Source organism: Aulonocara sp. 'chitande type north' Nkhata Bay, linkage group LG16, assembly GCF_057382095.1.
Source record: "Aulonocara sp. 'chitande type north' Nkhata Bay isolate Kocher_YH1m ecotype deep benthic linkage group LG16, A_spYH_male_GT1.1, whole genome shotgun sequence".
Classification (NCBI taxonomy): domain Eukaryota; kingdom Metazoa; phylum Chordata; class Actinopteri; order Cichliformes; family Cichlidae; genus Aulonocara; species Aulonocara sp. 'chitande type north' Nkhata Bay.
Window position 1 is genome coordinate 11,377,613 of NC_141359.1, and position 19,672 is coordinate 11,397,284.

The 19,672-nt window shown below is 41.0% G+C and overlaps 1 protein-coding gene across 1 annotated transcript; it reads right to left on the reverse strand.

Annotated features, from left to right (window-relative positions):
• Positions 1-817: 817 nt before the first annotated feature.
• lacc1 (laccase domain multifunctional purine nucleosidase 1) lies at positions 818-16,074 on the reverse strand. The gene is made up of 5 exons (XM_086267491.1): positions 15,419-16,074; positions 14,076-14,254; positions 6,164-6,329; positions 5,545-5,770; positions 818-2,641 (listed from the first exon to the last, which is right to left on the reverse strand). Exons 1-5 carry the CDS (start codon positions 15,909-15,911, stop codon positions 2,461-2,463), a joined length of 1,245 nt encoding a protein of 414 aa, XP_086123617.1. The 5' UTR covers positions 15,912-16,074; the 3' UTR covers positions 818-2,460.
• Positions 16,075-19,672: the final 3,598 nt, after the last annotated feature.

Genomic DNA, 19,672 nt, shown 5'->3' on the forward strand with positions numbered 1-19,672 from the left:
TGTGATGACTGAACTTGCACTAAGTTGAGGGGGGAAGAAAAAAATCAGATCCCACGTCAGTGTTGGTGAAACACGCAGAAATGTGATGCTTCTGTTTCCAGTTAATTTTATGCAGAAATGAGGCTGTTGAGAAAACAGCCGATCTTTTCAGTGAGACACTTTGTGTTACTAAAATGATCTTTGTTATATTTATTTTATTTTTTAGGAAAAGGGCTGCTTTGTAAGACAAATCAAGACTTTTGTCTCAGAATAAAAACTGTCTGTATCCCTGAAGATGTCGGTGTCTGTCATGCTTAATAAAATTACATTTATTCATTATATTAAACCAAACAACAGAAAGTTTAATGCTCCTAAAAGTTTGGAACTGAAACTGATATGTAAAACCAACCAGTGTCTCCACCTAACAGCCACAGAATTAAACAGGATTGTAGATTACTGGAAAATTATTTTTGACAGAGAAGGAATTAAGGCTATAGTGGGAATATCAAACACTAGGTTTAAAAAAAACAAACAAATTTCCTATTTGGTATAACTTGTTCTGGCTTATCTCACATGGTGATGAAATCCTTTAAAAGTTGGACTCAAAAGTTATTTTTTTTCCCACAGAATAATCAGAGAACAGATCAAACTAATGGTTGTTTCTGTTCCTCTCCATCAGAAACATTAAACTGGTGCAGTTGGTTGGTTTTCATGGAATGACCCATCTATCGCCTGGATATTCTACTGTAAAATGTGACAGATTTGAACTCTGATGAACCCAACTGCTATCTGTCATTCAGTTTATTAATAAAACCCACGTAGCCGGTCTTTGGACTGAAAGTTTATTGAACACTAAAATTACCATGCTTTACAATGCAGAAAGAGAAATATCAACGTAAAATATGCTGTACAGATTTCTACAGTCATTCACCAAGAGAAATTGAATGGCCTCACCGCTTAGAGCCTCACTCCTTTAAGGTATTATGTGTGTTCTGTCTTAAATCTTATATCACTGAGTAATATTATGCTGTACGTCTCTTACTAAAGTTAAATGCCATTAAAAACCATCTCTCAAGATTTTCAGTACAAGAATAAAAAGAAAAAGGTCTATTTGGTCCGCGTGTTATCCAAGTATTTAAACCCACCAATTCATTCTCTAAATAATTCTGTTGGCTCAGGTTGGAATTAAGAGAGACAGATTAGAGCTGCTAGATGAATGCTTACTGGCTAGTGGGTAGTTTGCTTGGTACATTGGACCCACAATACAGGTAAACTATCCAAATATACATGTTTGGACAAACTGTATCAGTCCAGTATTCCTATGCTGTTTCCGACAATATAGAAATAATTCCCTGCAGAGTTAGATTCACCCCCAAAAATCTTACGAGCTATAAAACATGTTTGTTCAAGTGAGAAATCCCTGAAAGTTAGTGAAATTTTAAAAAATAAAATAGTAATAATTTAGCTTAGTAAAATATTAATTTGTGTCTGCACCTACAGACTCAAGATATGATCATACCCATGTTTTATCATCTGAGAAGTGGTTGTTTTCATTAATGAAGCGAAAATGCGAGGGAAGGTGATACCTGGATCAAGTGTCATCCTCTTACTCCTCAGCTGAACCTACTGAGCTGAAGTCAGAGCTCTAACACACGAAAATGTGCATAAACATGTTCATTTCTTCCTGATATCATTATAATTACTTATTGATGGCAGATTAGACATGCGACTCTACAGCCTCCAGACAGCTAACAATGAGCTGGCTAAAACACAGCAGCAATAAGCTAATGCTATATTAGCTAATGTTAGACTCAAGTGTCCTAAAAATCACATTTTCCCTCCGATAAACAATTTGATTACATTCTCACATCGTATGAGAGTTTAATCGCTAAGACTCTGAATCCAACAAAGTTAGCTCCACTTCAAAGAAAGTGTTACTAAAGGGCAGTGTTTAATGACAAAAAGTTCGATATCCTCAACAACACTGCAGTATCATTGTCAGACAGAAATGAGCTTCACTGACTCATATTGGACTCAGCCACAAAGTTTTGCAGTTTCCCTCTAGAGTCCATAGATGTCAATACATATTGCTACTGCTGAGGTGAACAGTGGACTGACAGCCTGCACTCACTACAGATGAATGGAAGCCACCTTAGCTAGGATTGTGCATTTGAATTGGGAGCGGTACGAAAACAGAACTCAGTTGAATGCAGTCTGCTATGTACTGACATCTAGTATTGAGATTTTGCACATTGTAACTTTAATCCTCTAGTTTATTTGAAGATTAGAATCTGTGGGACATGCAAAATTATCCTTAAAGCTGTAAATATCAAACAGTAAATTAGCAAACAATTGGTTTTTAGCTATTTTCTGTCTGCTGCTTTTAACATTTTTTATACCACGTAATTTTACCAAAAAAGCACATTGACTTTGTGGAGCTTTAGCTGACAACAATATGAGGTAAGTGTGCTAAACACTCATTCATTCATTCGTTTGTTTGATCCACAGGAAGCCCACCTGTGTGCCAAAGTTAAGCCCATCTCTGACATGGGAGAAGTAGTTTTCAGGGTGACATGAGGTGCAGGGCGTCACGCAGGACCAGTGCGTCATCGTGTTGTCATGGATGTGCTCGGGCAGGACGCCACCTTTCTGGAGGAGAACTCTGGGATGGGAAATTAGACATATTGTTTGGTTCACAGCTGAGCGAAAAACAAATCCCATACAGTGGGGCAAAAAAGTATTTAGTCAGCCACCGATTGTGCAAGTTCCCCCACTTAAAATGATGACAGAGGTCAGTAATTTGCACCACAGGAACACTTCAACTGTGAGAGACAGAATGTGAAAAAAAAATCTATGAATTCACATGGTAGGATTTGTAAAGAATTTATTCGTAAATCAGGGTGGAAAATAAGTATTCGGTCACCTCAAACAAGGAAAATCTCTGGCTCTCACAGACCTGTAACGTCTTCTGTAAGAAGCTTTTCTGTCCCCCACTCGTTACCTGTATGAATGGCACCTGTTTGAACTCATCATCTGTATAAAAGACACCTGTCCACAGCCTCAAACAGTCAGACTCCAAACTCCGCCATGGCCAAGACCAAAGAGCTTTCGAAGGACACCAGGAAAAGTATTGTAGACCTGCACCAGACTGGGAAGAGTGAATCTACAATAGGCAAGCAGCTTGGTGTGAAAAAATCAACTGTGGGAGCAATCATCAGAAAATGGAAGACATACAAGACCACTGATAATCTCCCTCGATCTGGGGCTCCACGCAAGATCTCATCCCGTGGGGTCAAAATGATCATGAGAACGGTGAGCAAAGATCCCAGAACCACACGGGGGGACCTGGTGAATGACCTGCAGAGAGCTGGGACCAAAGTAACAAAGGTCACCATCAGTAACACACTACAACGGCAGGGAATCAAATCCCGCAGTGCCAGATGTGTTCCGCTGCTGAAGCCAGTGCATGTCCAGGCCCGTCTGAAGTTTGCCAGAGAGCACATGGATGATACAGCAGAGGATTGGGAGAATGTCATGTGGTCAGATGAAACCAAAGTAGAACTTTTTGGTATAAACTCAACTCGTCGTGTTTGGAGGAAGAAGAATACTGAGTTGCATCCCAAGAACACCATACCTACTGTGAAGCATGGGGGTGGAAACATCATGCTATGGGGCTGTTTTTCTGCCAAGGGGACAGGACGACTGATCCGTGTTAAGGACAGAATGAATGGGGCCATGTATCGTGAGCTTTTGAGCCAAAACCTCCTTCCATCAGTGAGAACTTTGAAGATGAAACGAGGCTGGGTCTTCCAACATGACAATGATCCAAAACACACCGCCCGGGCAACAAAGGAGTGGCTCCGTAAGAAGCATTTGAAAGTCCTGGAGTGGCCTAGCCAGTCTCCAGACCTCAACCCCATAGAAAATCTGTGGCGGGAGTTGAAAGTCCGTGTTGCTCGGCGACAGCCCCAAAACATCACTGCTCTCGAGAAGATCTGCATGGAGGAATGGGCCAAAATACCAGCTACTGTGTGTGCAAACCTGGTAAAGACCTATAGTAAACGTTTGACCTCTGTTATTGCCAACAAAGGTTATGTTACAAAGTATTGAGTTGTATTTTTGTTATTGACCAAATACTTATTTTCCACCCTGATTTACGAATAAATTCTTTACAAATCCTACCATGTGGATTCATGGATTTTTTTTTCACATTCTGTCTCTCACAGTTGAAGTGTACCTCTGGTGCAAATTACTGACCTCTGTCATCATTTTAGGTGGGGGAACTTGCACAATCGGTGGCTGACTAAATACTTTTTTGCCCCACTGTATATGAATTCAATATTAAAGACCTTAAAGCTTAAAGCTTAAAGCTACTATTTCCAACACATACTCAAATAGTAATGGCTGAAAATTTAAACAAGGACCTCCTTTCTCTCCTCTTATCTCCTCTCCAGACAACCCAGAATGGGTAAATGCAAGAAGACCCTTAATCTTAAACTGAAGCTCTTACTTGATCTTATTGATTAACTCCATAATAAATATAACACACTCTAACACTAGTGACAGAATGAAAGTGAACTTGGAGAATTCACTCAGCTATGATTTCCTCTGAGATGTATTTAAGTTCAAGTCTGAGTCATCATTGAGTGGCTGCCACAGTTACCTTTTACATATTCAAAGAACGAGACTAGTACATCTTGGAACATCTCTTAAAAATAGAATCTGGGTAGTCAGTGCATCCACTAGTCTGTTTAGTCTGTTTAAATACACTTTGAATTTGTATCGTGAACATTTTCTGAAATTCAGGTTAAATTTGAGCCAGACTCAAATGAAAAGGGCATCTTCAGAATGCTTTTATGACCTTAGTAAGAAAATATAAATTTTATGTGAATGCCGATCAACATCCACAATAAATCCTAAATTTGTTTCTTGCTCTGCAACAATCAGTTTTCCCTCATTGGTTAATCTTAGAGGTGGGAAGTAATAACGTAGAAATACTTCATTACTGTACTTAAGTAGAATTTCCAGTTATCTGTTCTTTACTCGAGTAATTTTTTTAAAAAGTGGCAGGTAATTTCAAATGCAGCGTTTCTATCAGCGAAACACACACAATGTGTTTGTGTGCAGTTTGTCACACAGTGTGTGTTAAAGGTCCGGCTGCTGTATTTTACAGAGAGTGAAAAGAAAGAGGGCTAACTTCACTCACAGATGGAGAAAGATAAGAAATACAGGACAGGAGAGGAAGGAGAGAGCTTAGATTTAAAGGTAAAGATTGCTCAGTGGTGATAAACTGGAAATTTAAGAAAATCTACTGAAGCTCTTAAGAGAAATTATTTTGAGTTGTGATTCATTTCTCCACACTACGACCTTGCAATTGGTTTTAGGGATCCCCACCTGCTGAATCCCACTTTAACCTCTTCCCTATTCATTCTCTTCATTACAGACCAAGACTCCCTCTACAATGTAGGCAACAGAATATAGAGCTATTTTCTTTTCCTTGTTCACAGAGATTCTGTACTTTTGTCAGCTCTATTTAATCTATTGTTCTCGTTTCGTGAGCCGTACCTGTTGGCGAGACGGATGTCGACGTGTGGTCTGGCTGATTCTGGATCAGGAACACAGTCTGGATGGATGCTCATGAAGTCCAACGCCTGGTCTCTTTCCATGGTATAGCAGCAGGGTCCCACTGATGGTCCCACAGCCACCACAATGTTGCTAACTTGGCAAGCAAATTCTGTCACCATGGCATTCACAGTGGCCATGGCAACCCCCATTATGGTTCCTCTCCAACCTGTAAATGTAGCCATTTCATCGTCAGAGTTCATATTGTAAAGTTGTACCACTGCAGCCTCTTTTGCGCGCTCTCTTCAACGGTTTGGTTTTATCTTGAATAAATAAATCCTCTAGGGGGCACCAAAGGCTAAAACAAATTATATAAAGAGTCTATAGAATAATTAACACTGAAAGAATTTACTTTGATTCCAAAGAATGTTGAAGTGTGTGCTTTCTGCAAAGTCTTCTTAAGTTCCTCTACTCAAGTTTCTCTTTCACACACATAGACATATTAAAAACACTAACTAATAGTTCTGATGTGCATTTTTTTTCTTGATTGGCCCCCAATGAGATGATGGTTCCCTAAATTAGCAGTCAGTGGTCAAAACTTTGAGAAGCAGTGAGGGCTGACCTGCATGTGCGACTCCGATAACTTTTGCGACGGGATCAGCAAAGAGGAGCGGCATGCAGTCGGCCCCTGGAGCTGCTAAGACGAGCCCAGTCTGATTGGTCACCATTGCATCGTAACTCTCGGGCTCAGCTTTCCCCAAGACCCAGACATCGTTAGCGTGGTTCACCTTCAGAAAACAAGCCGACAGTCCTTTAACAAAACACTGATCTCACATCACTGACCCTCAGCACTGAGGTCAGAACAAAACTGTCCCGAAGTTGGAAAACAAAAAAACAAAAACAACTAAAAATAAAAAATGAGTGTAATCGGTTAATTATTTGTTACTGTTGCATATTCATTTTCTTTGACTGTGAATGCTCGTTTGCTTTAGTTTGTTAACATGTGAAATACGTTGGTGAATATTAAAAACAAAAGATTATATCAAACAGATGTGCATCCAGAATTAAATATGTAAAACTTGCACCTTAATATATGCAAGATGATATATTTTTATACATGCTACTCGCACTTTAAGGTGCGGCTGAGCCGATATTTTAAGTCTGATATTTGGTGATTTAAAAATCCGATATTCCAATATAATATTTTTTTTCTTTCAGACACATAGAATCTAAACAGGTTTCTCTATGTCTGTTACACGGAGCTATTTATTGCTCATTTGCGCTCTGTCTGCCAGCTGGGATCAGCTGGTTGTTTGTTGTGTTTGGAATGTGGACGTTGCAGGATGCCCTCTGGTGGACAAGTCATGCAACATCAACATTCATGGACCGGCTCTACGTGGACGGACAGCTTTACCGCGACCTCGGCACCACACCGTGGTTATATTAACTGCACTCCAGATAAGAACCCGCTACACTCTTTTCTTATTCATTCACACTCTCTCCTTTAACATGAGTTTAAGCTAGTAATATCAATATGATGTCATAGCAGATATAACACCGTCACCCTCCGTCATTGCTTTAATTGGAATGTTTCCGTTTCGTTTCTTTTTTTTTGTTGTCGCTCACAGTTCATGTGGTTTCTTTCTTTCTCTTGTCTTTCACTGCTGTGGTCACCTACTTCCCCACTCACCTACAAACAACACCCTCTATTTCTCCATATTTTCACAACACGATCACGCAAACACATCAGCTCAACGGCAGCACATTCACAACAGCCTCACAGCACGCACAGACTTGCAGGACACATAAGCAAGCCACGCTTGTTCATATTAGTGAATATTCACACACATAGTCAGACTTATGGAGTCTCTCACCACACTTCTTTTTCTCTTTCTATTTACAAACAAGGGATGTTTCCACATTCTCTCCACCTGTCTAAACGAAACACCCAGCATACATCATTAGACATACACGCACAATTAAGGGCATGCTGAGGTTTGTCACATGGAATGTAAATGGAGCTGGCACCAGAGGAAAGAGGTTAAAAATATTTAACCAGCTTAAAAAACTACAGGCACATGTTGTTTTATTACAAGAAACTCACAAACCTGTCACAGGTTTAAATGAACTTAAAACACCTGAGTTTCCTAACGTGTTTGCAGCCTGTTATAATTCTAGACAACGGGGAGTAGCAATTTTAATACATAAAAATGTTAATTTTACAGTACTCGATACAGTTATAGATCCAGAGGGTAGATTTCTAATTATTAAACTATCAATATTGAACAAAAAACTATGTATTGTTAGTATATATGGTCCAAATGTTGATGAACCCTCATTCTTCCACGGTTTTTTTAGTGCACTCTCTGAACACCTTGATTGCACACTCATTCTTGGCGGTGACCTCAACCTTGGACTAAATGAAGAAATGGATAGGCTCAACACAACAGGAACTCAGCGTAATTGGCAGTCCACAAATATAATCAAACAGTATATGAACGACTTTGGTCTTTGCGATGCATGGCACTCTCTTCACCCCACCAGTAAGGAATATACTTTTTTCTCACATGTTCATCACTCTTACTCTCGTCTGGATTATTTTTTGGTCAGCAGCTCACTGCTGTGTGACATTTCAGACACTGAGATTCATCCTATAGCTATCAGCGATCATGCTCCTGTATCTTTAACACTAATGCACAAGAATAATACTACGCCAAGTAAAAACTGGAGATTTAATATATCACTACTTAAAGATGAAGACTTTATTAAATACTTTAAAAAGGAATGGACTTCATATTTAGACTTTAATGACACTCCCGGAATATCTGCTTCTGTTCTATGGGAAGCAGGGAAAGCTGTGATGAGAGGTAAAATAATTTCTTTCTCATCACACAAAAAGAAAGAAGAAAACAAAAATATTCAGGAATTAGAAAAAAACATCAAATCACTAGAAGAAGCCTACGCGTCCCACCAAGATCAGGAAACATTGAACAAAATATGCAAAACAAAACTAGAATTAAATGAAACTATTAATAAAAAAACACAATTCCTTATACAAAGACTTCGCTTGCAGAATTTTGAACACAGTAACAAATCAGGTCGATTTCTAGCTAACCAGCTAAAAATAAATAAAGAAAAAATAACTATATGTGCTGCTAAAGATTTATCGGGGAACACAATATATGATCCTGGAAGAATAAACAACATTTTTAGGGATTTCTATGAAACTTTATACTCACCACAAATAAACCCATCTAAAAATGAAATTGATCTGTTTCTTGACAACGTAACTCTTCCAAAATTACTAGACAGTCAAGCAATGGAACTGGATTCGCCACTGACGCCAAGTGAACTCCAGGAAGCCCTGATAAGTATGCCCAATAATAAGGCTCCAGGTCCAGACGGCTTCCCTGCAGAATTCTACAAAGAATTCTGGACAATTTTGGCACCAGTATTCCACAGCATGTGGCAGGAAATCGAGGAAAAGGGCAGACTACCACCAAATATGAATTCTGCCAACATTAGTCTCCTGCTAAAACCAGGCAAAGACCCTTTATTTCCCTCAAGCTATCGTCCAATTTCTCTTTTAAATGTAGACCTTAAAATAATCTGCAAAGCTCTCTCAAAGAGATTAGAGAAAATGACCCCCCTCTTAATTCATCCTGACCAAACTGGTTTCATAAAAGGTCGGCACTCCTCAACAAACACTCGTAGATTACTTAATTTAATAGACTACTCATACGATAAAAACATCGAAACCATAATATTATCTCTAGATGCAGAAAAAGCATTTGACAGAGTTAATTGGAAATTTTTATTCGCAACTTTACACAAATTTGGTTTTGGAAACTCTTTCATAAACTGGATAAGAATATTATACAATTCCCCAACGGCTCGTATCAGAACAAATGACCAGACATCCTCCAGCTTCTGTCTCCTGAGGGGCACCAGACAGGGATGCCCACTCTCCCCTTCACTTTTTGCAATTTTTATCGAACCTCTAGCAGCAGCATTTAGACAGGCTACAACAATTAAGGGCATAAAATGTAAGAACATAGAACATAAAATCAGTCTCTATGCGGATGATGTGTTGCTTTTTCTGCAAAACACACAAACCAACCTCTCTGAGGTAATTACTTTAATAAACTGGTTTTCAAGAGTTTCAGATTATTCAATTAACTGGCTAAAATCTACAGTTCTCCCCATTAACTGCTCCTTCCATAATTCTTCCTCTGCCCCACTGCAATCCGGAAATATTAAATATTTAGGTATTAATGTCTCTCCTAAGCTTTCAGACTTAACTAAACTAAACCACATCCCACTTCTAAAGAAAGTAGAAGGCGATCTGACTAGATGGAAATCTTTACCCATATCACTCATGGGAAGGGTCGCCACTATAAAAATGATGATCTTGCCAAAAATAAATTACTTATTTTTGATGATCCCTAACAAACCATCACAAGATTGGTTCAGATCTCTGGATTCATATATTTCCAAATTCCTTTGGAAAGATAAACCCCCGCGTATTAGCTTAAAAACGCTACAAAGAACCAAGGATAGAGGAGGATTAGATCTGCCTAATTTTCACCAATACTTCTTAGCCAACAGGCTTCAGTTCATCTCAGAATGGTTAAAACATACCTTCTTAGATGAGCCCTGGCTAGATGTTGAACAGGCACTATGCAAGGATCTAGAGATTTCAGACCTACCATTTATTAGCTCAAACATCAAAAGACATGAATGCTTTAAAAGTATCAACATCAGCTTTTCTCTAACAGCATGGTGGGAGTTTCTAAAAATAACGGAGTCTTCATTAATCCCATGCAAACGTACACCTATCTGGAATAACCCTGACATATCGTTAGCTTCATAGCATAATTGCCTAAGTCAATGACTTAGGCACTTATGCTATGAAGCTAACGATATTACAAAACAATAATATGATTAATTTCCCAGAATGGAGTTGTAAAGGAATTAAATACTTAGAACATATATTAGAGGGAACAGAATTTATTCCATTTGACAGACTAGTTGAACAATATGGGATCAACAAGACAAGGTTTTTAGAATATCAACAAATTAAATCCATAGTAAAAAAGAAATTTAACCTCAGTCAAGTTGAATTACAAACACCACTAAGTGCGGCACATTTTCTTACTCTTAAATCCCCCAAATTATTATCTAAAATATACAGAACACTTTCTAAATTAGATGAATCAATATCCCTTCCTACTGCAAAGTGGGAAGCAGATTTATCAGTCAGCTTAGACCAAAACTTCTGGTCTCAGATTTGCTTAAAAACCTTTAAATTAATTAAAAATCCCAGTCTGCAATTAATTCAATACAAAATACTACATAGAGTGCACTATACAGGTCATCGGATGTTCAAGATGGGCTTTACATCTTCCAACAACTGCTCACACTGTCAAGGCAATACACCAGACAATTACATCCACGCTCTTTGGTTCTGTCCACCAGTGCAAAAGTTTTGGCGCGAGATATGTGAAGACTTATCAAAGTGTCTGAAATGTAACATTCCAACTTCCCCCTTAGTGTGTCTACTGGGCAGCTTAGATAATGTCACTTCAGAAAAGAATATAGCCCATATGATCTTCACTGCCCTATGCATAGCCAAGAAAACAGTCCTCATGAACTGGAAAAATAAAAATAATCTTAATTCTAACCAATATAGAAATTATCTATTAGATTACATTAGTCTTGATACAGCCTCTGCCACCACATTAGATCAATTGCTCTGGGCCCCTTTTATCAGCTCCATCACCTAGTGGGGGTGGGGGGTCATAGTTTGGTCCCGCCTTCACTGTTGTGATTGGTGAGGGGGTAGGGACAGGCTTAGGGCGTCGGGGGGTTCCCCGGAGGCATCTTCCTTGGGGGGCTCAACCTGGGGTAGCGGTCACGTCCGGTTGGGGGCTCTGTTGGCTCTCAGGTGACTGTTTCCTCGCGGCTGCGTGCAGCGGGGCTAGGGGAGGGTCTGTGCTGACGGACGTGGGTTACTGACCTGGCAACCTGGCTGCCCCTGGGTGGGTCCGGGATGGGCGTGAGGTTCTGGGGGCGCTCCGTCTCTGGGCTGGGGCCCGGGCCGGGCCTCGGGGGCTTGGGTCCTGGTTGGTGTGTTGCCGGGGTTGTGGGCGGGTGGGTGCATGGGGGCCCGGCCCTGGAGCAGGGTGCCGCCGGTGCGTCGAGCCGCCTGGGGGGCTCTTCAACTGGTGGGGGGGATGGTCACATCTTGCAGGAGCTTTCTTCTCTTCAGGAACTCTCTGCAGGAGGGGGAGATACAGGAGAGGTGGAGGAAGATCTCAGCCTGGGCGTTTACCGTCTTATGTAGTCTGGAAGATGTGTGGATGGTGGGGTGGGTGCAGTTTTCTCTGTGGTGGGGTTGGGTGGACTGTCCAGGGCTCTGTGGAGCCGGAGGGCGCTACTGCACTGGGCCCCGGTCTGATGGGCCTGGGCCCCCCTTCCCTGGCGGGTCGCGGAGGGTGGGAGTGCCTACTGGGGTCAGCGGGGGAGCTGGCCCCAGGGAGGGGTTACCTGCCCCTCCCTTCCTTCCCTCCCCATCTCCAGCTGCCTCCCTCTTCCCGCTCCTCCACAACCACCCACACATGCAGGGCCTTGGAGTGGGGGTATGTCACCAGGGTGCAGAGGAGGCTACCCCCCCCCCCCGTCCCCTTCTGGCTGCCTCTGCCTCAATTTTATCCCACAACTTAGACATTCACATTATTCACACTCTCATTACACATACATATAGGATCTTGGGGGTGGGCACAATCACGGAGTCCAAATTACCATCAGGGTGTATACCTCACCCCTGACGTCGTTGCCCACCTCTCAATTTTAAATACACTTAGTCATTGAGGGCTAGCAGGAGGGACTATGCGCTTACCTGCTGCTCTCTGGCAGGTAGCTCCATGCCCTCCTGGGTTTTAATTGCACCTTAGAACACATATGCATCAACACTACAATGAGCGGGTGGAGGGAGGTTTGGAGTCTTCTCCCACCCCCATTCTCTGCGGCCTGCTGGAGCGGGAGGGCTAGTAGGAGGAGTTGGCCGTCCGACTGCGGTCTGGGGTGTGGGGCCTCCCTGCTGCTGCGGAGTCGGGGTGGTCTGCCTCTCCCCACCGCAGGGAAAAGGGTAACACCACCTGGGTCTGGGTGCAATTCCCCCCTCCAGGGGCAAGGGTACCTAGACCCGGTTTGTAGAGTACGCTTGGGGAGTGTGATTGTGTGTACAGCGTCTCTTTATGTCTGTCTCCACGTTGGTTGAGTGTGGAGTAAGTGTATATGAGAGCATGAGGGTGGGAATGGATGTTTGTGTCTGTGTGTGCCTGTATGTCTGTGTCTATATGTCAGGTTGGGTATCAGACGCCACCTCTCTGGGGACACCTCAGGCCCTCCAAGGTTTGGAGGCCTATCTCCACCCACCACCACTTCCCCTGCCAGCGGACTCCCTCAGGTGTCGGTGTGTTGGTGGTTCTTTGTGTCTGGGGGTGGGCGTCCGGGTACACACCGGCTCACTCCTTGGCGGCCGCTTGTCGGGGCCTGGGGCCTGGGGCTCGCTCGGGCCCCTTTGGAGGTGGGGTGCCCCCGGCCTCTCGGCCTGGGGCTCGGTCACTCAGGCACAGCTGGGGGCCGGCGGAGCTCACGGGCGCGTCACTGCAACTCCCCCTGACTTCTGCTCTGCGGCTGCTGGGCGAGCCCTCATCTGGGACTCTCCTCAGCTCTTACTGGAACAGTGGCGCGGCTGCCCCTCTGTTGGTCTTCCATGGTCTCTTGTGTTCTGGGGGCCTCTGGATGTCTGGAGTTTTGATCCCCTCCATACCCGCTTCACACCCTGGAGGACGGGGCTGTGGCCCCCCCACACTCCCTAGCAGATCATTACATGGAGAAACCTTTGGAATGCAAGCATGCTGATCCACACAGGTATGCACACATGGGTATTCACAGACGCGGACTAAAGCTTTCTTGGCTGCTGCCTCCAAGCACACTGTGCGCTGTCTATCTTGCGTGCTGCACAATATCGTTTATTATTTAGTAAATATTGATATCTATGACTAGCTAGTTTATTGTGATGGTGCTCTGTTTTCTCTATTATTATGTTGCTCTTTGTTGTTTGCTGTCTCCTCTGTTTGTTTTTTTTGTTTGTTTGTTTGTTTTTTTCTCCATACAGGTGACGCAGGAGTTCTTTTTTTTTTTCTCTCTCTTCCCCCCCCTTCTCACCGTCTCTTCTCCCCTTTGGTTTTCTTTCTTTCTCTCCCCCTCTTTCTCTCATTCATTCCCCCTGTCCTATTTATTAAAAAAAAAAAAAAAAAAAAAAAAAAAACATCAACATTCATAACATGGTTGTTTCTCCAATCTCTTCTTTACTTTTTCGTTTTTCATACAGTTAATATCAGCTGATAATTGCAGGCTGCCAATTGGTCAGACTCTAGCTTTAATTACTACAAATATGTTCCAACACCCTTTTTACATAATACAGATAATACATTAAAGGGCAAAATTCTAATAGTGTTGAGTACCTTGACTAAATGCATGGGCTGAGGATGGAAACCAGCATGGAGGGCTAATCGGCGCCTGTTCTCCATTACCACAGCCACTGGGTCCCTCCTCCTGCAGCTGCTGAACAGATTCAAGGAGGATAAGGTCGAGATGTAGGACACACCACCTGTACGGGTGCTGAAGCCATGACCAAAACAATCTGAGACAAAGAGGGAGAGAAAAAAGGTAAACTGCTTTTCTAAAATAACACATTGAAATAAATACATTTAATAGCATTTAAATGAATGCTAAGCTACTTCTAGCTCAGTTTGTATTTATTTACCAACATCTTGTCAACAGATTATACTTTAATAGAAATTTTAACACAGTGCACTAAATGATAAGAAAATTCATTAAATGTCAGGATTAAATGATAACATGAGCTGATCTCATGCACAGTTGTGTGAAAAAGTGTTTCCCCCCCCTTCCTGATTAACTATTTTTTGTATGTTTGTCACACTTAAATGTTTCAGATAATCAAATAAATTTAAATTCTAGACAAAGATAACACAAGTAAACAATTTCTAAATGAAAGTGTTTATTATTAAGGTGGAAAAAATTAAACCTACATGGCCCAGTGTGAAAAACCTTTTCACACCACTGTATGTCTCCTGTTATCAGTTCACTAGGACATATTTGCATGGACAAAGGAGTCCAACGGTATATGGTGTTGGGTATTGGTACATTCTCAGTTTCCTCTTTATCTAATAGATATATCACTATAGTTTAAGTGGTTATCAAATGATTAGACTTTATTATAAAATTAAACAGTCAAGTAGCAGTGAATCACTGTTTTTCCTCCATATATTAAAGACTGTGGAATTTACTATTGTGCAATATATAGTATCAATATATAGTATATGTATGACATATTAAGTTTTGATAGACAAACTCATTCTATCTTCCTTTCAAATATACACCCATTTACAGAAAATGGAAAACACGCTGTTCCCAAATAGTTAGTGTGGGACGGGGAAGTCAAACTGTTTTCATTTCACATATCGTGCACTAATGTTAACAGGAACCTTAATTGTTTATTTATTACCGTACTTTGCTACTGTATGACTACCAGTGGGCGAGATCTTTATCAACAGGAGAAGCTGTAAAATATATAAAAATACACCTAAAAGTTTAAAATCTATGCACTCGTTCACATTTTTAAAAATAATTCAATGGCCCAAATTGGAGTCTTTGTACGACCGATTCTGGCCCTCGAGACTTGTGTTTGACACCCTTGATGTAGGAGGAGAAATCCAAACTCCATTCACTATACAGTAATTTAATAACTCCATAAAACTCATAAGTATGTTTTGCTTAAGCCGACCTGGAATGAGCGCAGACTTCAGAACTGTGAGTTCTCCCTTCAGCGCAGGAAGCTGCTGCATAAACGTCGACACTTCTTCGCACACTTCTTCGCCAGGTGAGACCGAATCTGTGGAGGCTCTGCAACTAGGACAAGTCTCGTCCACCGGTCTCTGCTTGTACTGGAAGTCGTATAGGGCCGTAAAAAGGAGGTTCTGGTAATGAGCCAGCACCTCTTTGCCCTGTGCGGTGGTGAGGACCGTGATCGAGCTCAGGTCCAGCTGGTCCAAAGTCTGCTTGAAACGGTACAAACTCTCCACTGTGGAGCTCGAGTCCAGGATGTGCACACTTTTGCAGGAGCTCAAGAACGTGTCTACGAAGCCGTTTTTCTCCCGGTAAGTGTTCCCGCACAGCACGAAGACCTGCGAGTCTGAAACCGAGTCCTCCAGCAGAGAAGCGCCCGTGCATGATGCACAGCAGCGGTGAAGCAGATCCACCAGCACGGCTCGACTCATCGCGGAGAAGCTGAAGTATCTGCCGCTCAGCACACAGAGAAAACTCGCAGACAAACGCAGACTCCCTGCCCTTTATGCGGGACCGCAAGGAACGTGTTTGACAACCAACATACCTCAAAAACTACAGAAACTACAGCTGACTCAGTACTTCCTGCACTGCACAGTCGCTCCGCCCACTCTGGAAAGTCCTAACGCTCGGTGGAAATTCTTCTTTCCTCAGCAGCTGCTGACTGCTGCATACAGTAAAGGTCGAGTGAAGTCCAAGTGTGAACAATACAGACTTTTCTGCAAAACATTAGGAGCACAGCATGCTGGCCACAAACTGCACCAGCGTGTCCCCGAGAAATACTGCAAGTATTAACCTATTAGCACACAGTGTAGGCTAAACCGCTACAGCATGTCTGTAGACACTCATGTTGTCAAACTGATATAGATCAGATAGAACGGCTTATTCTAATATTATTAAAGCAACATTTTAACCTTTTTAATGGTTTTGCATAATGTTATCATGTTGAGGTTATAAATGCATGAATAGGTTTAATCTAATGCCGTGAATAAATCAGAGTATACACCAAATGGAGTTCCTATTTTCTTTCAGCTGGTAAATACTTGATTGGAGTTTAGTATGTGTCATTTTCATGCTGTCATTCAAACAGTATATAGTACTGTGTATTAGAGTCAGCCCCCATTTCTTTATATTTTGCTAGGAAAATGGGAAATAGGTGCAGCAGTTTGTTGAAACGTGTACAGGCCTACATGGAACTACATGGTGGATGAAAATGCAACTCTATTTTTGATTGTAACAAGACATCAAACACCACTGGCTGAAATGCAAACCCAAACCATTACACAGCCTCCACCATGTTTTACAGATAGCTGTAGACACTCACTGTTGGATCTCTTTCCTGACTCCCTCCATGCATACTGACCGTGCATAAATGTAAATTATAACTTGATTGTAATTTGTTGTTTATGAAAGAATTACAGAGTGACAGGATTAACTATATTTTAGTGTTTGAATGATACTAGCATAATGTAAAAATAAATAAATAAATAAAAAAGCTGAAAAGAAAGCAGATAAATGGGATAAAGAAGGTTAAAGTTCAAATGGAATTAAAATCAGGGTATTTTGTAACCTTAATTGATATGAGTGGCGTAACATAAGTAGTAGCACCACATTATTAATCATATTTTGTCATGATGGAAATTATGGTAATTGCCAGAGCATATGATCCCTGTATGTACAGTCCATGTGGTCAATGTCAAACTTCCTCTATTTAGCATTTGTAAGCATCAAAAAACCAAGTAGTGACTAGTTTATTATTTACTACAATGAAGTTGGAATAAACTAAGACCAGCTTTTTAAGGAACTGATTAAAGCACAGTATTTGTCAGAAATATTTTATATCATTACAGCTGTCTCAAGCTCTAAGTAAAGTCATTAATGCATTCTTTGTTCCCTATTTACACCAGCTTTACAACATATTATAACCCATTTATTATACTCATATACTGTCTAATATAAACAAAAGCAAGCGTCAGTGTGAATACAGTTTACAGGATTTGCCCCTGAAATCTGTACAGTACACAGGACAGTTTGTCAGCTGCTTTGCTTTCACAGCACAGACCGCTGCTAGACGCGAGGAATGAGGAACAGCAGGGCTGCGAATGTCAGCTCTGTCTCTTTCTATGTGGAAATCTGACTCACCTGATGAGCAGGAGGATGTTGGATTTTCCCATGGGTTATTTGTGAGCCACAGTGTCAGCAACGTAATTAAAATCGGGTGCAAGAGCACAACAAAGTAAAGAGAAAGAAAAACAAAAAGAAAAAAAATGTGCTGATGGTGCTGCTGGGAGAGGTCAGTGAAGGAACTCGAAGGCATGCAGGAAGGGTTTTACTGCGTGATGGGGTAAAATGTGCTTCTGTGGCTCGTAAACTCTTTTATACTTTATGATACAAAAGTAATAATTAAAAAAAAAACAGCCAGAAGTACCCAAATAGCTGGGAGTATTCATTTCAACATTTAACCCTTGTGTGGTGTTCGTATTTTTGTTACTCAGCCAGTGTTCATGGGTCTGGTGGACCCGCTAGAGTTTTGGCTTTCCAAATTAACACTATCAAACAATTTTATGTTAAATTACTCAACAGATGTTTACTTCATCCCAATTACAAGACATATGAACAGCAAACATGGTTAATTTTTTCCCTTTACCTTTGTTAGATCACATTTATGAATTAATGTGCTTCTCGTTTTTCTTTTATATAAAATGTTATAAATAAATCAGTTATAATCAAGTGGAGTGAGTGGAAAGACACAACACATTTACACGTGAAAAAATAATTAATTGTTTAATTTTTCTTTTGAAAGAAACTGAACACGGGTCTCACAGACCCGAACACCATACAAGGGTTAATAAAAACATTCAATTGTTTTCCTTTGTACATTTCTACACTATCATTATTATTTATTTATATATGACTTTTTTATGATATACTATATTCTGTCATATTATATGTTATTTATTTTATTGTCAGTAGCCAAATGCAAAAGTGTTGAAACTATATACCTCTCTCTCTCTCTCTCTCTATATATATATATATATATATATATATATATATATATATATATGACTTTATTTTGTTCAATTTTCATTATTGCTTTGTTTTAGCTGACTAACATGTTCATAGTTGCATGTAGTACACTTTAAATTGATCGATTGCATGTGCCCTGAGCCACCACCAGGGGACGCCAGATATCCAGCTCAGATACCACCTGCTTCCTCACCGTCAGCCTGCATGTTTGATAACACATTTCAAACTTCTCAGCAACTTACCAACCAGAAACAGGAAGCTTCACACATACAGATGTGTTTTACCTCACTGTGTGTTACCAGGCTACATGCTTTAAGCCCCATCTCAGGCCTTGCAGGCCTCCTTGCGTCGTGTATATGAAATGTGATGCTTGTCCCCAGTGGATGTCTCTGCTGCAGCTTTCTATTTTCCCACTCTGGCTGCCCACTGGGACTGAAGCTCCCTGTCAACTCTCCTGCCAAGGTTACAGCCTGCTTCTACTGCTGCTGAAGAATTTATTATCAGCATATATTTATATTTCTCCACTGGGATTGGTGCCTATTTCCATCTATATCTGTGTGGGTTTTTTTGGCATTGGCATAAAGTGTTACAAAAATAAAGAAGGCCATACGACTCATTCATCTGCCTAATGTGTCTATCTGACTGCAACTATATTTAATTTAATGATAATGTACTGTATTGATCCTGCTTGTCAGGAACAGGCATGTATTTTCTGCTTTCACTAAGTGGAAAGATTGTATGCGATGGCTTAACTCATTATAGATTAGGTAATCATTTACTAATGCTTATTAAAACAGTCATAGCGTTTGAAGAAATTTCATTTTTTGACCACTTATTGCAGCTGGCTGCTGCATGGGTTGCCATATTTAATCTAAAAATGCCAGTGTAACAGCAGTAAAAGGGTCCTTACTTCTGAGACTGGGCACTTACATTTTCTGTCAAGTATTTCTGCATGTTTTTTGTGCCTCACCACAGTTAGTGGGAAATGATTAAATCAAGCTGTGAATAAAGTTCAGTGAATTTCTCAAAATAATGCACTATGCGATTACAATGGAGAGCGATTTGGTTCATGGACAAAGGTGGCTTTTTTTCTCAAGATTTCATGACAAATTTAAGAAGATTAAAGGTGTGGAGTGTGTTCCAAGTGCTGCATTTGCATTTGGCTGCA

Excerpts from the sequence above, each read along its gene's own strand:
- lacc1 (XM_086267491.1), bottom strand. The coding sequence starts at position 15,911 with ATGAGTCGAGCCGTGCTGGTGGATCTGCTTCACCGCTGCTGTGCATCA. Across the intron at positions 6,330-14,075 it reads AGCCCATGCATTTAGTCAAG|GTGAACCACGCTAACGATGT; the intron begins GTACTCAACACT and ends TGTTTTCTGAAG. Across the intron at positions 5,771-6,163 it reads TATCGGAGTCGCACATGCAG|GTTGGAGAGGAACCATAATG; the intron begins GTCAGCCCTCAC and ends CTACATTTACAG.